Here is a 16,155-nt window from a genome sequence, read left to right as displayed (position 1 = left end):
TGACAAAGACTAAAGTATTTACTGTCCGTTCCTTTACAAAGTAAATCTGCCAAGCCCTACTTTATGAGATCTCAAGAAGCCTGGAAGTTATTCAAGGATTCTTCATTTATTCGCCTATGCAGGCAGTGTGCTGAGGTGCTTTACATGTATGTAATTAGTGCTCGTGATACTCTGATGATGATACTACTGGCTTATCTTTTTTTTTTTTTAAAGATTTATTTATTCTTATTTGAGAGAGAGCACGTACCCGCGCACGAGAGGGGGGAGGGGCAGAGGGAAGAGGAAGAGAAGCAGACTCCTCACTGAGTGCAGAGTCTGACATGGGGCTTGACCTCAAGACCCTGAGATCATAACCTGACCTGAAATCAAGAGTCAGATGCTTAACCAAATGAGCCACCCAGGCACCCCACTATGGTTTATCTATACTCTTTCTTCAACGAGAATCTCAGGCTTAAAGAGGTTAAGTAACTTGCCTGAAGTCATATAGTTAAGTGGTAGAAATGAGACATAAACCAAAGGCTATCTGACTTCAGAGACCGTAACATTATGTTATATAAAGTGCCATCTTCTTATTTCTATCCTCATCTCCAAAAGACATTAAGTTTAATTTTTAAACTAATTCTTGCCATATAAAAAAAGTTGTAAATCTTTATAAATAAAACTTTCCTACTTCATACAAGTATTTAAATTACTCTTATTGACACTCTGAAGAAGAACAGTTTTATCTAAAGCGTTTACTGATCAGTAGATCAGGAGACTCTTTGACCTCAGTTTCGTACTATAGAGAATAAGAGACATGAGTGTATTTATAATTTTAGAGATATCGGAGGATGAATAAGCTTAGATGGAAACAAAGGTGATATGACACACAAAGGCAATAACATAGTTATCGCTCCTATAGTTTTTAAAATAGCTATTTTTGGGGCACCTGGGTGCCTCAATTGGTTAAGCAGCTCCCTTCAGTTCAGGTCATGATCTTGGGGTCCTGGGATCGAGCCCCACGCTGGGCTCTCTGCTCAGCAGGGAGTCTGCTTCTCCCTCTCCCCACCTCCCCATCGCTCATGTACTCTCTCTCAAATAAATAAAATCTTTAAAAATAAAATAGCTATACTTTTCTTTCAAATTTTATTTATTTATTTGAGAGAGAGAGAATGAGAGAGAGAGATCATGAGAGGGGGAAGGGTCAGAGGGAGAAGCTGACTCCCCACTGAGCAGGGAGCCTGATGTGGGACTTGATCCTGGGACTCCAGGATCATGACCTGAGCCGAAGGCAGTCGCTTAACCAACTGAGCCACCCATGTGCCCCTAAAATAGCTATTCTTAATATAAAACATAAAAAGTTTTTTCCCTTTGGGCGCCTGGGTGGCTCAGTCGGTTAAGCGACTGCCCTCGGCTCAGGTCATGATCCCAGGGTCCTGGGATCGAGTCCCGCATCGGGCTCCCTGCTCTGCGGGGAGCCTGCTTCTCCCTCTCCCACTCCCCCCGCTTGTGTTCCCTCTCTCGCTGTGTCTCTCTCTGTCAAATAAATAAATAAAATCTTAAAAAAAAAAGTTGTTTCCCTTTATAATTACTTTGTAATCACACCTAGAAGGCAAAAGAAACAACTCTGTTTAATGTCTATATACTGCTGGTGAGAGGGAAGATGGAAACCACAAGGAATTTTAAACTAGTACTATAAAAACAAACTAGCAATACTAAGTTCTTACAAACTGCAAGTAAAACCCTGAAGTTTTTATTTCTTTGACAATTTTTTTACTTATTTAAATTCAATTAGCCAACGTATAGTACATCATTAGTTTTTGATGTAGTGTTCAATGATTCATCAGTTGCATATAACACCCAGCGCTCACCACATCACATGTCCTCCTTAGGGCCATCACCCAGTTACCCCATCCCCCCCACCTCCCATCCGCAATCCTCAGTTTCTTTCCCAGAGTTAAGACTGTCATAAAACCCTGAAGTTATTAAGTGACTCAGAATAAATTAGATGTTCTACAGCAGTCCTTTCCATTTATTTGGATAATAGAACCCCCTTTTCAAACAGATCTCATTTAGAAGCCCAACACACACTTCTTGATAAGTCTCATACTGAACAAGCTCTCCCCAAAATAATTTTGCTTTAAGAACTACAAAATACTTGGGGCAGAGCAAGATGGCAGAGTAGTAGGAGACCTGGATTTCGTCTGGTCCCAGGAATTCAGCTGGATAGGGATTAAACCATTCTGAACACCTACAAACTCAACAGAAGATCAAAGAAAAGAATAGCAACAACTCTCTGAACAGAAAAGGGACCACTTTCTGGAAGGTAGGACGTGCGGAGAAGTGAATCCAAGGCGATATTCGGGAGGATAGATGGTGGGGGAGGGGGCCTCCATCAGCTGATACCGTAGGCAAGTGAAAGAGCTGCAGAGCACAAAATTGGAACTTTTAGAAGTTGGCTCTGCTGAGGGATGTCGCTCCAGTGGCTAAGCGGGGGGTGGAAACCTCGTGGGACAGTGTGGTCTCAGGACCCTTGGGGTCACACAAAGACCGGGGGTGCCTGAGTGCAGCAGAGCTCCCAGGTATTGGAGCAAGGAAGCCGGCTGCAGAGACAGAGCCGAGGCGCGGGCTCTCAGCTCGGGGTTGCCATAAACTGGGATCTGTGGCACAGGAGGGCCACTGCACTTCCAGCAGGGACCCAACAAGTGGCAGATCTGGGGAGACTCCCCTTCCTCCCCTGGGAGGAGCAGCGCGGGAGCGCACCACAGGGATCTGCTGGGTTTGGAGACTCCACACGGGGTCGTGAGCCAGAGAGAGAAATGCTCGGTCACAGGCCGGGTGAGCACGGAGTGCAGCCAGAGACCCGGGAGATGGGAGTGATTGACTGCTTTTCTCTGGGGGCTCACTGAGGAGTGGGGCCCCGAGTTCTCAGCTCCTCGGGGTGGAGATTGGGAGGCTGCCATTTTCACTCTCGGCCTCCAAAGCTGTACAGAAAGTTGCAGGGAACAAAAGCTCCCAAGAGCAAACCAGAGCAGATTACTTTGCCCACCCGACAAGGGTGGGGCAATTCCGCCTCTGGCAAAGACATTTGAAAACCACTGCGACAGGCCCCTCCCCCAGAAGATCAGCAAGAACTGCCAGCCAAGACCAAGTTTACCGATGAGAATGGCAGAACTCCAGTGCTAGGGGAATACTGCACATAGAATTCATGGCTTTAGTCTTTCATGATTCTTTAGTCTTTCAAAGTTAATTTTTTTTTTTTTTAATTTTTCTTTTTCCCTTTTTCAACCAACATCTTATCAATCCCTTTTTTTAAAAAATACATTTTTCATTTTTAGAGTCATATTCTATGCCTTCAAAATAGTTACCCTTATTTTTGGTATATGTATGTAAGTTGTTCTCTCTTTAAAATTTTGAGATAGTTTCTTCTAACAGATCAAAATATACCCTAAATCTCTAGTGTATGGCTTTGTTCTGGTCTCCTCCTGCCTGATCACATTCTTTTTTTTTTTTTAAATCCTCTTCTTTTTTCAACCAACTTATCAATTCCTTTTATAAAATCTTTTATAATTTTCATCTTTACAGTCATTTCATCCCTTCATCGTATTTACCCTTATTTTTGTACATATATAAGTTTTTCTTTTTTTAAAATTTTGGGAGGCACTTTCTTCTAACAGACCAAAATACACCCAAAATCTAGTGTGTGGCACTGATCTATGCACCAGCCTGATCATATCTGATCATACTCTGTTTTTGTTTTGTTTTTATCTTTTTCTATTTTTTTTCTTTTTCTTTTTTCTTTCTTTCCCTTTCTTTCCCCCCGGTTTCAGGTCTTTTCTGATTTGTTTAGTGTATATTTTCTGGGGACGTTGTTACCCTGTTAGCATTTTGTTCTCTCATTCATCTGTTCTCCTCTGGACAAAATGACAAGATGCAAAAAATCACCTCAACAAAAAGAACAAGAGGCAGTACTGACTGCCAGGGACCTAATCAATATGGACATTAGTAAGATGTAGGAACTAGAGTTCAGAATGATGATTTTAAAGATACTAGCTGGGTTTGAAAAAAGCGTGGAAGTTATTAGAGAAACACTTTCTGGAGAAGTAAAAGAACTAAAATCTAACCAAGTCGAAATCAAAAAGGCTATTAATGAGGTGCAGTCAAAAATAGATGCTCTAACTGCTAGGATAAATGAGGCAGAAGACAGAATTAGTGCTATAGAAGAACAAATGATGGAAAATAAAGAAGCTGAGAAAAAGATAAACAACTACTGGATCACGAGGGCAGAATTCGAGAGATAAGTGATACCATAAGACGAAATAACATTAGAATAATTGGGATCCCAGAAGAAGAAAGAGAGAGAGGGGCAGAAGATATATTGGAGCAAATTATAGCAGAGAACTCCCCTAATTTGGGGAAGGAAACAGGCATCAAAATCCAGGAGGCACAGAGAACCCCCCTCAAAATCAATAAAAATAGGTCAACACCCCGACATCTAATTTTCTCAGAGACACAGAGAAAATCCTGAAAGCAGCTCGGGAGAAGAGATCTGTAACCTACAATGGTAGAAACATTAGACTGGCAACAGACCTATCCACAGAGAGCTGGCAGGCCAGAAAGGACTGGCAGGATATATTCAGAGCACTAAATGAGAAAAATATGCAGCCAAGAATACTATACCCAGCTAGGCCGTCACTGAAAATAGAAGGAGAGATAAAAAGCTTCCAGGACAAACAAAAACTAAAGGAATTTGCAAACACGAAAGCAGCCCTACAAGAAATATTGAAAGGGGTCCTCTAAGCAAAGAGAGAGCCTAAAAGCAACAATAGACCAGAAAGGAACACAGACAATATACAGTAACAGTCACCTTACAGACAATACAGTGGCACTAAATTCATATCTTTCAAGGGTCACCCTGAATGTAAATGGGCTAAATGCCCCAATCAAAAGACACAGGCTATCAGATTGGATAAAAAACAAAACCCATCGATATGCTGTCTGCAAGAGACCCATTTTAGACCCAAAGACACCCCCAGATTGAAAGTGAGGGGGTGGAAAACCATTTACCATGCTAATGGACACCAAAAGAAAGCTGGGGTGGCAATCCTTACATCAGACAAATTAGATTTTAAACCAAAGACTGTAATAAGAGATGAGGAAGGACACTATATCCTACTTACAGGGTCTATCCAACAAGAAGATCTAACAATTGTAAATATCTATGCCCCTAACATGGGAGCAGCCAATTATATAAGCCAATTAATAATAAAAGCAAAGAAACACATCGACAACAATAATAGTGGGGAACTTTAACATCATCCTCACTGAAATGGACAGATCATCTAAGCAAAAGATCAACAAGGAAATAAAGACTTTAAATGACACACTGGACCAAATGGACTTCACAGATACATTCAGAACATTCCATCCCAAAGCAACAGAACACACATTCTTCTCTAGTGCCCAGGGAACATCCTCCAGAATCGATCACATCCTGGGTCACAAAAGGTCTCAACCGGTACCAAAAGATTGGGATCATTCCCTGCGTATTTTCAGACCACAATGCTTTGAAACTAGAACTCAATCCCAAGAGGAAAATCAGAAAGAACTCAAATACATGGAGGCTAAAGAGCATCCTACTCAAGAATGAATGGGTCAACCAGGAAATTAAAGAAGAATTTAAAAAATTCATGGAAACAAATGAAAATGAAAACACAACTGTTCAAACTCTTTGGGATGCAGCAAAGACAGCCCTAAGAGGAAAGTATATAGCAATACAAGCCTTTCTCAAGAAACAAGAAAGGTCTCAAGTACACAACCTAACCCTACACCTAAAGGAGCTGGAGAGAGAACAGCAAATAAAGCCTAAACCAGCAGGAGAAGAGAAATAATAAAGATCAGAGCAGAAATCAGTGGAATAGAAACCAAAAGAACAGTAGAACAGATCAACGAAACTAGGAGCTGGTTCTTTGAAAGAATGAACAAGATTGATAAACCCCTGGCCAGACTTATCAAAAAGAAAATTGATCCAAATAAACAAAATCATGAATGAAAGAGGAGAGATCACAACCAACAACAAAGAAATATAAACAATTATAAGAACATATTATGAGCAACTCTATGCCAGCAAATTAGATAATCTGGAAGAAATGGATGCATTCCTACAGATGTATCAACTACCAAAACTGAACCAGGAAGAAATGGAAAACCTGAACAGACCTATAACCACTAAGGAAATGGAAGCAGTCATCAAAAATCTCCCAACAAACAAAAGCCCAGGGCCAGATGGCTTCCCAGGGGAATTCTACCAAACATTTCAAGAAGAATTAATACCTATTCTTCTGAAACTGTTCCAAAAAATAGAAATGGAAGGAAAACTTCCAAACTCGTTTTATGAGGCCACCATTACTTTGATCCCCAAACCAAAGACCCCATCAAAAAGTAGAATTACAGACCAATATCCTTGATAAACACGGATGCAAAAATTCTCACCAAAATACTAGCCAATAGAATCCAACAGTACATTAAAAGGATTATTCACCACGACCAAGTGGGATTTATCCCTGGGCTGCAAGGTTGGTTCAACTCCACAAATCAATTAACGTGATACACTACATTAATAAAAGAAAGAACAAGAACCATATGATCCTCTCAATAGATGCAGAAAAAGCATATGACAAAGTACAGCATCCTTTCTTGATCAAAACTCTTCAGAGTATAGGGATAGAGGGTACATACCTCAATATCATAAAAGCCATCTATGAAAAACCCACAGCAAATATCATTCTCAATGGGGAAAAACTGACAGCTTTTCCCGTAAGGTCAGGAACATGGCAGGGATGTCCACTATCACCACTGCTATTCAACATAGTATTACAAGTCCTAGCCACAGCAATCAGACAACAAAAAGAAATAAAAGGCATCCAAATCTGCAAAGAAGAAGTCAAATTCTCACTCTTTGTAGATGATACACACTTTATGTGGAAAACCCGAAAGACTCCACCCCAAAACCGCTAGAACTCATACAGGAATTCAGTAAAGTGGCAGGATATAAAATCAATGCACAGAAATCAGTGGCATTCCTATACACCAACAACAAGACAGAAGAAAGAAATTAAGGAGTCAATCCCATTTACAATTGCACCCAAAACCATAACATGGATGGAGGTAGAGAGTATAATGCTAAGCAAAATAAATCAGAGAAAGACAAATATCAAATGATTTCACTCATATGTGGAATTTAAGAAAGAAATAGGAAAAGGGAAAAAAAAAAATGAGAGAGACAAAGCAATAAACAGACTCTTAATTACAGAGAACAATCTAATGGTTACCAGAGGGGATGGGGGAGCAGGAATGGGTTCAATAAGTGATGTGGATTAAGGAGTGCACTTGCCATGATAAGCACCAGGTGATGTATGGAATTGTTCAATCCCTATATTGTATACATGAAACTAATACAGCACTGTATGTTAACTAACTGGAATTAAAGTAAAAACATAAAAAAAAAGAAATACTGGAAATTCCCTTCTAGAAATGTGGTAGCTAGACATCTGAAACCCTCTCACTATCATGTACTTGAAAATATAGGATAAAATACTAAAAGCATCAGTACAAATACATAGCTGAATTTGCAGGAAAGCATGGGAGATCCTTAAGGACTGAAAATGGAAGTAGTAGTAATGAATGCAGAGCATTAAGTGGTCACTAAAACTAATGGTTACCCTGAATCTGAATCTATTTTGGCAGAAACTTAGACCCTCAGAATTTAAGGACATCACATGGAGGGAAACAGAGTCAAGTCTTTGGTCTCCCACAAATTAGAGGTGGGGCAGAGTATACCCCGAGGAAACAAACCCAGAAACCCTAAAGGGAAATAAATATCTTTAGTTACAATACAGTCCCAAATCAACCAAACAATAACAAAAACCGACCCTGTAAAGGAAATAACAAGTACATCTGACTTTGGCTTTGGGTCAAGGGGGAAAAACATCTCTCCTGAGAATCTGTCATCATAAGCTCGTCCTCAAAGTAGGTTAGGGTACAAATTTATACTAGCCTGATGGTCCAAAAAACATCCAGCCAATAAACTGAGAAGTGTCTGGAGTTGGAAAATTCCTAGACTTCTGGCAGATTTAAACATGAACCATTTCTAAAGAAACAAACCCTCACCTCAAGCTTCACCTCAAGCTTCTTAGACTTCGCACAGTCCTAATAAGAATGAGTTTACAATATCAGAAAAACATGAAGAATCTAGGCACCATTAACACTAAAGAGAATTACCCTTCCCCTCCACTCAGATGTAGCAGTATGTTTAATGTGTTTCAAGAAATAAGTAAAAAGACATGAATACAGAATAACAGATTATTAAGAGAACTAGAACTTCTAGGAATTGAAAAAATAATTACTGAAATAAAAAACTTTTTTTTTTTTTTTGAAATAAAAAACTTAATGGATGGGTTAACCACAGTAGGCAACAGCTGAACAGAGAAACAGTGATGTGGAAGGAAATCCTGAAGAAATTACACATAATAAATCACAGAAAGACAAAAAGATGAAATTAGAAGGGCAGGTTAAGTGTTCCACACAAAGAGCTAATGGGAATTAGAGAATATAGAGTGGGAAAGCAGCAATATTCAAAGGTAACAGATGAAATTTTTTTAGAATGAAAAAAAAAACAACCCCCTCACTAATCCTTAGATTCAGAAAGCACAATGAATTCCAAGTAGGACAAGTACATGGTAAAACTCTAGGACATCAGCATTAAAAAGGAGATATTAAAAACAGCAAGAAAAAAAGATTTCCTACAAAAGAATAACGATTACACTGAATGACTTCTTCTTATCCAGCAGCCATGGAAACAGGACAATGAAATAACATCTCTGGGAGCTCAAAGTAACTGTCTAGGATATTCCTAGCATAACTGTTTTTTAAGAACAAGGACAAAAAATAAAGACATTAATAGAAACTGAAGGAATTTCTAAAGGATATATTTTATAGGAGGAAAGAAAATGATCCCAGAAGAGAGTTCTCAGATACAACAAAGAATGTGAAGCAAAGAAATTGCTAAACATGATGGTAAATCAAAACAAGTATGGACCATGTAAAACAGTAAGTGTCTAACTGTCTGATTAAAAAAGAGAATGACAATATTAGCCCAAATCACATAAATTGAGTATATTAGTGTATGTAGGGGGTGTGATCAGCAGTGCTATTGAAGATAGTGTTATAAAGTTGTGTTATTCAAGATTAAGATAAAAGTTCTGATTAACTTTAGATTTCAAGTTATGATGCCCATTCAAGTTCCAAGTAATCACTGGAAATATAAATAGATGTAACTTCCACATCAGTAGAGGGAAGACAGGAAGGAAGTTGGGAGGCTGGGGTGAGAGGGGACAAGCTCAAGCTATCCAAAAGGAAGCAAAAATGTTAAACAAAGAAGCACAGAAAAATGGGACAAACAGCACAAATTAAGATGGTATAAAATAACAAGTAACAATAAATGTAAATTGACCAAATTTGCATTTTAAAGAAAAAGTCATACCAGATAAATACCATATCACATGAGGCAGGGACAGTTCTATTAATATCAGACAAACAGATTTTAAGGAAAAAAAATAGGAAAATGAGGATCATCATGTAATAAAACATCAAACTATATTAAAAAACTAAATTTGACAGAACTACACGGAGAAACTGTCAAAGCCACCATTACAGTGGAGGAGTTTAACACATCTGTGTCATTAATCCATACAGAGTAGACCAAACTTGGCATCATGTACATGTAAAGAAACCTCCAAGCAATCACAGAGACATGGGTAAGTAAGAACAATCTCAGCAGTACTGTTTGCACTGGCAAAAAAAGAGACACAATAAAAATGTCTATAGGTGGGAAAACAGATAAACTGTGGTATATTCGACCAGTTACTTGGATTAAATTATCTCTCATGGTTGGAGGAGAGCAGCAAAAGAGTACATACCATATGTCATCTATATAAGCTAAAATATACACAAAATGAGAGTATCTATATTGCATATAGATATATATACATGTAAACTATAAGGAAAATGGAGACTCACAGGGGGCTTTTGGTATAGTGGAATACTCTATTTTTTTAATACCTATGTAGTAGTATATGGTTATTCATCACATTATTCTTGACATCTTTTTCAATGTATTAAATATTTCACAAAAACTTTTTCTTAAATAAGAAATTCTGCTCACAACTCTTCACTGGTAAATTTCCTTCCCACACTGAGAAGACTACATACAGAGGCTGTGGTACACAGTGCAGCACTGTATGCATTAAAGAGCACAATAACCAAGTAAGAGGTAATTATAAGGTTAAAATAAAAGTTCATGCTGTTACATGGGCACCTGGGTGGCTCAGATGGTTAAGTGTCTGCCTTTGGCTCAGGTCATGATCTCAGGGTCCTGGGACTGAGCCCCTCGTTGGGCTCCCTGCTCAGCACGGAGTCTGCCTTTCCTTCTCCCTTTGTCCCCCCACCTCATGTGCTCACTCTAATGAATAAATAATATCTTTAAAAAAATTTTTAAAAAAAAGTTCATGCTGTTACAAACTCACACTAACAAACTGATGCTGGTATATAAAACAGATCAAAGAGGAGCCAGTGAGTTGAAGAGAGATGAGAGGGTCAAAGGGTTCAGCATCCCCTGGCCTTGCCTACTTAGAAAAAGTAACAAACATAAAACACTAAGGGAAGAAAAAGGTTTAACTTAAAATCTAGAAAACCCGGCAGAAATCACATGTGTATGTATTCTGCTACTAAAACATTTCTTAATGACTGTAAACACTAATCAACTATTTCTTACCTACTGTTGGGTTATTATTTACATACTGAGAGAGCAGATCTTCGTCAGCTTGTTCATGCTTTTCATCAGAAGCCAAGTCTTTCTTAGAGAAGCTGTTGTTCTTTTTTAAAAGAGCTGTTTTACTTTCAGGTTGATCTGAAACTGGAATTTCCACTGGCTGGTAGTTAGCATGGATATATGGCTCTTCAGGAAGCATATAACCTTTACTAAAACACTCTAGCAACCACTTTGCTCCCACTACATGAGGCCTACAAAAATAGTACATAATTATATATTAGTTTAAACCATAAAGACCATCATCCCACTTGCCATGCAGTTTCCATAATTGCATGGATATGCAATTTTAAGAAAAATCATTACAGAGTAAAAATTGCTTTAAATTAAAAACCGACAAAACCTGTGGGCCGATTTATCCCAAAACTGCTTCAGTTCATCATCATAATCTCCCACAATAACATGAGTTACATCTTCATTGAGCTGATTAAAACGAACTCCACCTCCACTGTTAATAAGCCTTCTCAGTTTATCTAGCTTTCTGCCACTAAAACCGCAAAGATAGATCTGCAACGAAAGAAAATACTTACTTTAGATTAATGCATTTAAGATGGTTTGTTTCTCAACAGAAACACATTAAAAATACATATCTAAATGCATTGTGTGTAAATAAGACAGCTCTGTGTACATTTAAAATATATTAAGAATCGAGTATATTCTGAAACTTTTTTTTTTTTAACAATTCGACATTTTTTTTAAAAAGATTTTTTAAATTCACTTGAGAGAGAGCGGGAACGAGTGAGAGCAGGAGCTGGGGAGAGGATCAGAGGGACAGGGAGAAGCAGACTCCTCGCTGAGCAGGGAGCCCAACATGGGGCTCAATCGCAGGACCCTGGGATCATGACCTGAGCCGAAGACAGATGCTTACCTCACTGAGCCACCCAGGCGCCCCAATAATTCTGAAATTTTTATTTTTTATTACTTCTTCACAGTCCCATAGCATTATTATCCACAGTAGACACCTGGTAAGTACTGTGAGGCTTTAATAAAATAGAAGCTAGAATTCAGTTATCTTCCTGATACTAGGGCATAGCAATGTCTAAAATGCAGGTAGCTTCTTAAATTATAAAGATCTTATTACCTGTAAATTTAAATTATAGAAACAAACTGGAGTTTATATATCTGAATTCAGAAAACTTGGGTTTAAATTTTGGTTCAGAGGCCAATAATTAACTACATGACCATGATAAGTTACTTAGGTTCTTTAAACCAATTTTCTTAACTATAAATTGAGATACCTTTTACACAGTTGATTACACAAAAAAATTTAAGTCGAGCTGAGGACAGTGCTTTGAGGATAATACATGTGCAATAATTTATTTTTAACTATCAGTATGTATGTAAACTAATTTAATAAATATAAAAAGCCTTCTCATCTGTATTTTACATTTAAAAAAAATTTCTTAAGAATGGCAAATCTAGGGATGCCTGGGTGGTTCAGTCGGTTAAGTGTCCGCCTTCGGCTCAGGTCATGATCTCAGGGTCCTGGGATCGAATCCCACGTCGGGCTCCTTGCTTGGCAGGGAAACTGCTTCTCCCTCTGCCTGCCACTCCCCCTGCTTGTGCGTGCTCTGTCTGGCAAATAAATAAATAAAATCTTAAAAAAAAAAAGAATGGCAAATCTATTTCTAACTGCATTTATATCCCAAACTAAATAACCTCTATTATTAGAAGATACTGTAACAAAAATCAGGAATCATAAATAAAAGTCAGGGGCATCTAGGTGGTATACTTGGTTAGGCGTCTAACTCTTGGTTTTGTCTCAGGTCATGATCTCAGGGTACTGAGACCGAGCTCCATGTTGGGCTCCGTGCACGGCACAGAGTCTGCTTGAGATCCTTTCTCCTTCCCCCTCTGCCCCTCCCTCTTGTGCTGTCTCTCTCCCCCTCTAAAATAAATAAATCTTAAAAAAACAACTAAAAGTCATATCCATAATTAGTAGAGTCTAGGATAAAAGATTATATAAGACACTTTCTGTTCTGCCAATAAATTGATGTTTTATCAACTAATATATAGCCTATTCACTCTAAAAGTAGAAATATATTAAATAAGTATTCAGCTCTAGGAGATCTGTAGCATATGATGTTTCCATCAAGGCACTTATAAGATAGTTTATTCATACACTAAAAAAAATTAAGTAGCCTAAGAGACATTAAACAAAGTCTCTTAGGTCTAATGGTTAGGAACATAGGATTTGGAGTAGATGGCTGTCTACTTAATGTCTGTGTGAATCTGAACAAGAATTTTAATCCGCTAAGCCTCAGCCTCAGGGTAATAACCATTTTAGAGTTATTTGTGGGAATTAAATGAGAGTATATACAACATATTAACAATATATGTGAATTGATTACCACAGTTTAGGGTATTAGAAACACTTAAAAAATGACAGTTAATGACAGACGTGGCCTAATGTTTGCATCTGCTTAGCTAGAGTGAAGGGTTTATATGGATAAGGAACAAGCCCAACTCTGAGGGGTCTTCAAAGTCAGGCTAGGAAGTACTAATGTACATTATCACTGCATGTATTACATAATAAAGACATACCCGACAACCATCTAATAAATCTTCAGGTGCTTGAAATGCACTGACATCCAGATTTTCTAGATTTTCAAGTGTAGGCTCCACTTTACTATTAAGAACTGAATTACACATCGATTCATTTATGCAACTTGCACTGATGTTGGAAATATGGCTGACATCTGAAAGAGTACGACCTACATATCAAACAAAGATGTAGAAATTTATGGAGATAAAATTGTGATTACCTATTTTCCTACAGATTAATTTTTCTTATACACTAAGTGCTGTGGATAATTTCCAAAGTAAGCTTCAAACGTTTTTACTGAAATCTTAGTGGCCAGTTTTGAGAAGGGAAAATGAAACTAAGGTTCCTATTTTATTCAAATAAAAACATACTTAATACATTTTAATAGTGGCTAGCTTCCATTTAAAATATGAAGTTGCTGGCTGTAGGGTCCAGGAAAGAAAAAAGTGTAACATCTGCTAAATTGCCAACAAGGCACCTACAAAATAGAAATGGTTTTCAATTTTATATGAATACAGATGGTCTATAGTAATTGTAGCAAACTAATAAAAATGTATTACATTTGCCCACCAGTCAAGCTTGGAAAAATTCTTTTAAGTCTCTATTGGTACTCTCGATTTCTTTAATCATCTTTTGCAGTAAATCAACGTATGAAAGAAAATATACATCCGTTATAAAAAGAAATATCTAGACTTCTGGACTGATCTTCATACAATTTAGTTATTACACAATTATGCCTGGAAACATAGCAAGAAAGGATGAATTCCCTACTATATCTCACCGATCCTATTTACAAATCAATTCTTACAAAGAAAATGGTGTTAAAAACGACTGTTTACTCTAATCCCACTGAAACTTACTGTCAACTGTGTTGATCTGGCCAGTAGGAGTTGAAGTATCAGGCACAGTCTTTGTTTCTGGTCTAGGCTCTGTCTTGTATATGGATTCATCCTGACAAAAACCTCTGTCAACACTGTCAAAAAACCACTGTGTGGTTACACAGTGTACATTCCATCTCTTGGCACATTCGTATTTTTGACCTATCATGTTCATTAAGAAATAGAAATGTAAACCATTAAAATCTCTGCAGAAATATTTGAAGTATGATAGGTTATGGGAAAAAACTCACCTAAACAAAATTAAAGTTACCAGTAACTATTCTTATACAAACTATGTTATATAGTATATGCAAGGGGGTTTATCTCTTAAAATTGTGGAATTTATGTGGGGTAACTGAAATATTAGACTTGGTTTGAGTATAGCCTCCAATGCTTAATTCCTTTAAACCAGTTTCTTAATCTGTAACATGGGAGTAACTCACAGAATTATGTGGCTTTAGTAAGACTGCATAAAACAACTGTGAAGATTGTAAATGTCTGCAATATAAAAAATACCAGCTTTGAACAGACTATTCTAATGTCAATAGGATTTGACTTGAAGTCCAAATAGACAGGCATATTATAAGAAATATAGCTTTTTATTGCCTTAAAACAACTTTTAACACAATGTATTTAGAACCAGTGTCATAGAGAAACTGAGGTCAATACATAGTAAACAATAACATGAAAAGGATTTTTTTGGACATTCTTGAGAGCTAAGAGATGAACGGCCTTCAGATTCAGAAATTCAATAGCAGTTACCAACTCTACTCACAATTATAATATCATAATTGGCCATATGCAAAGTTCTGACTTAAGGACAGAACTAATTAATTTTAGAAGGTTTTTTTCCCCTAATTTTGTTATCTTGGTAGCTTAATAAAACACAGTATAAGGAAATAATAAAAACATTAACAAAATTCTTCTCTCATCAGTTTGTATATATTTTAATGGTATTGGTAAAGAAAAAAAAAAATCTTCCAAAACAGGTATAAAGGTTACAAGACACCAAAATTAAACATAATTTTAAGGAATTCTTATTGGTAATGTATTTTTCTTTTAACTGCCTCATTTCTGCAAGATGTATCTTCAAGTTACAACTTGTAGTTCATCCAATAAAGCTGATTCATTCAATTAAAAACTAAGTCAAGCTTTTAAAATTTATCATTAGAAAGAAATGTAATTTAGCTACATCTATTAGACTTTTTGTTATTCATCCAAATTTCTTGTTTCGTAAGTATTTGGTAACTAAGTAAGAAACCTTTTCTTTAAATAAATAAATAAATAAATAAAAATAAAAATCAAACAATAAAAACCACTGGAAATTGAAAAAAAATTTTTTCTATGATCTGGATAAACCTGGATAGTCATGTAATTTTTCTACAGATTATGAACCAAACTATCTTTGTAAGAATTTAGGGGGAAAAAATACCAGATTTATTAACACATCAGAAGCAAAAGCTATTCTGTAAAGATCTTAAAATGTTAAATACTAGAGAAAATTGTGCATTTTTTCCATTTGGGAAACATAGTTTTACCTTTTGGTTCTTGCACAATGAGGTGTGTACATTCATTCATTTTCAGTTGTCCCATGTATTGACCTCCATGCTTAATTGTGAGTTGCTGAACTGCCTTCCTGTCTAAGCTACACAAGCCAGTCACACAGATAATGCAACCAAGAAAAATAGGACACTTGAAGTCTTCCATGTTTACATCAGTATACCTAGCTATTTTTCTGGGGAAAATAAGTAACAAGGAAAAAATTAACATATTAATATACCAGAAGGTTTAAAATTTACCAGAAGAATAATGACAAACAACAGAAATCACTAATGCTTTCCTCATTTTTTAGAAAAGGGGCACTGACA

At 37.1% G+C, this 16,155-nt stretch overlaps 1 protein-coding gene across 5 annotated transcripts in view; it reads right to left on the bottom strand.

The window, feature by feature from the left end:
• Nucleotides 1–16,155, bottom strand: part of TOPBP1 (DNA topoisomerase II binding protein 1) — a 72,378-nt gene that overhangs the window by 48,598 nt on the left and 7,625 nt on the right. For 4 of the 5 annotated variants that reach the window (XM_064587520.1, XM_064587528.1, XM_064587523.1 and 1 more), the window contains 5 exons: nucleotides 15,826–16,022; nucleotides 14,270–14,449; nucleotides 13,409–13,578; nucleotides 11,208–11,371; nucleotides 10,811–11,058 (listed from right to left, as the gene is read on the bottom strand). In XM_064587520.1, the coding sequence (XP_064443590.1) occupies nucleotides 10,811–11,058; nucleotides 11,208–11,371; nucleotides 13,409–13,578; nucleotides 14,270–14,449; nucleotides 15,826–16,022 (959 nt within the window). The remainder of the gene's footprint in view (nucleotides 1–10,810; nucleotides 11,059–11,207; nucleotides 11,372–13,408; nucleotides 13,579–14,269; nucleotides 14,450–15,825; nucleotides 16,023–16,155) is intronic. The other variant, XM_064587525.1, reaches the window with a different exon arrangement.

The sequence above is a fragment of the Mirounga angustirostris genome, unplaced genomic scaffold (assembly GCF_029215605.1).
Source record: "Mirounga angustirostris isolate CCGP_5_RB_7025 unplaced genomic scaffold, mMirAng1.0.hap1 SCAF_1, whole genome shotgun sequence".
NCBI lineage: Eukaryota > Metazoa > Chordata > Mammalia > Carnivora > Phocidae > Mirounga > Mirounga angustirostris.
Note: the sequence above shows the minus strand (reverse complement) of the source record. Positions and strands in the feature narration are given on the sequence as shown.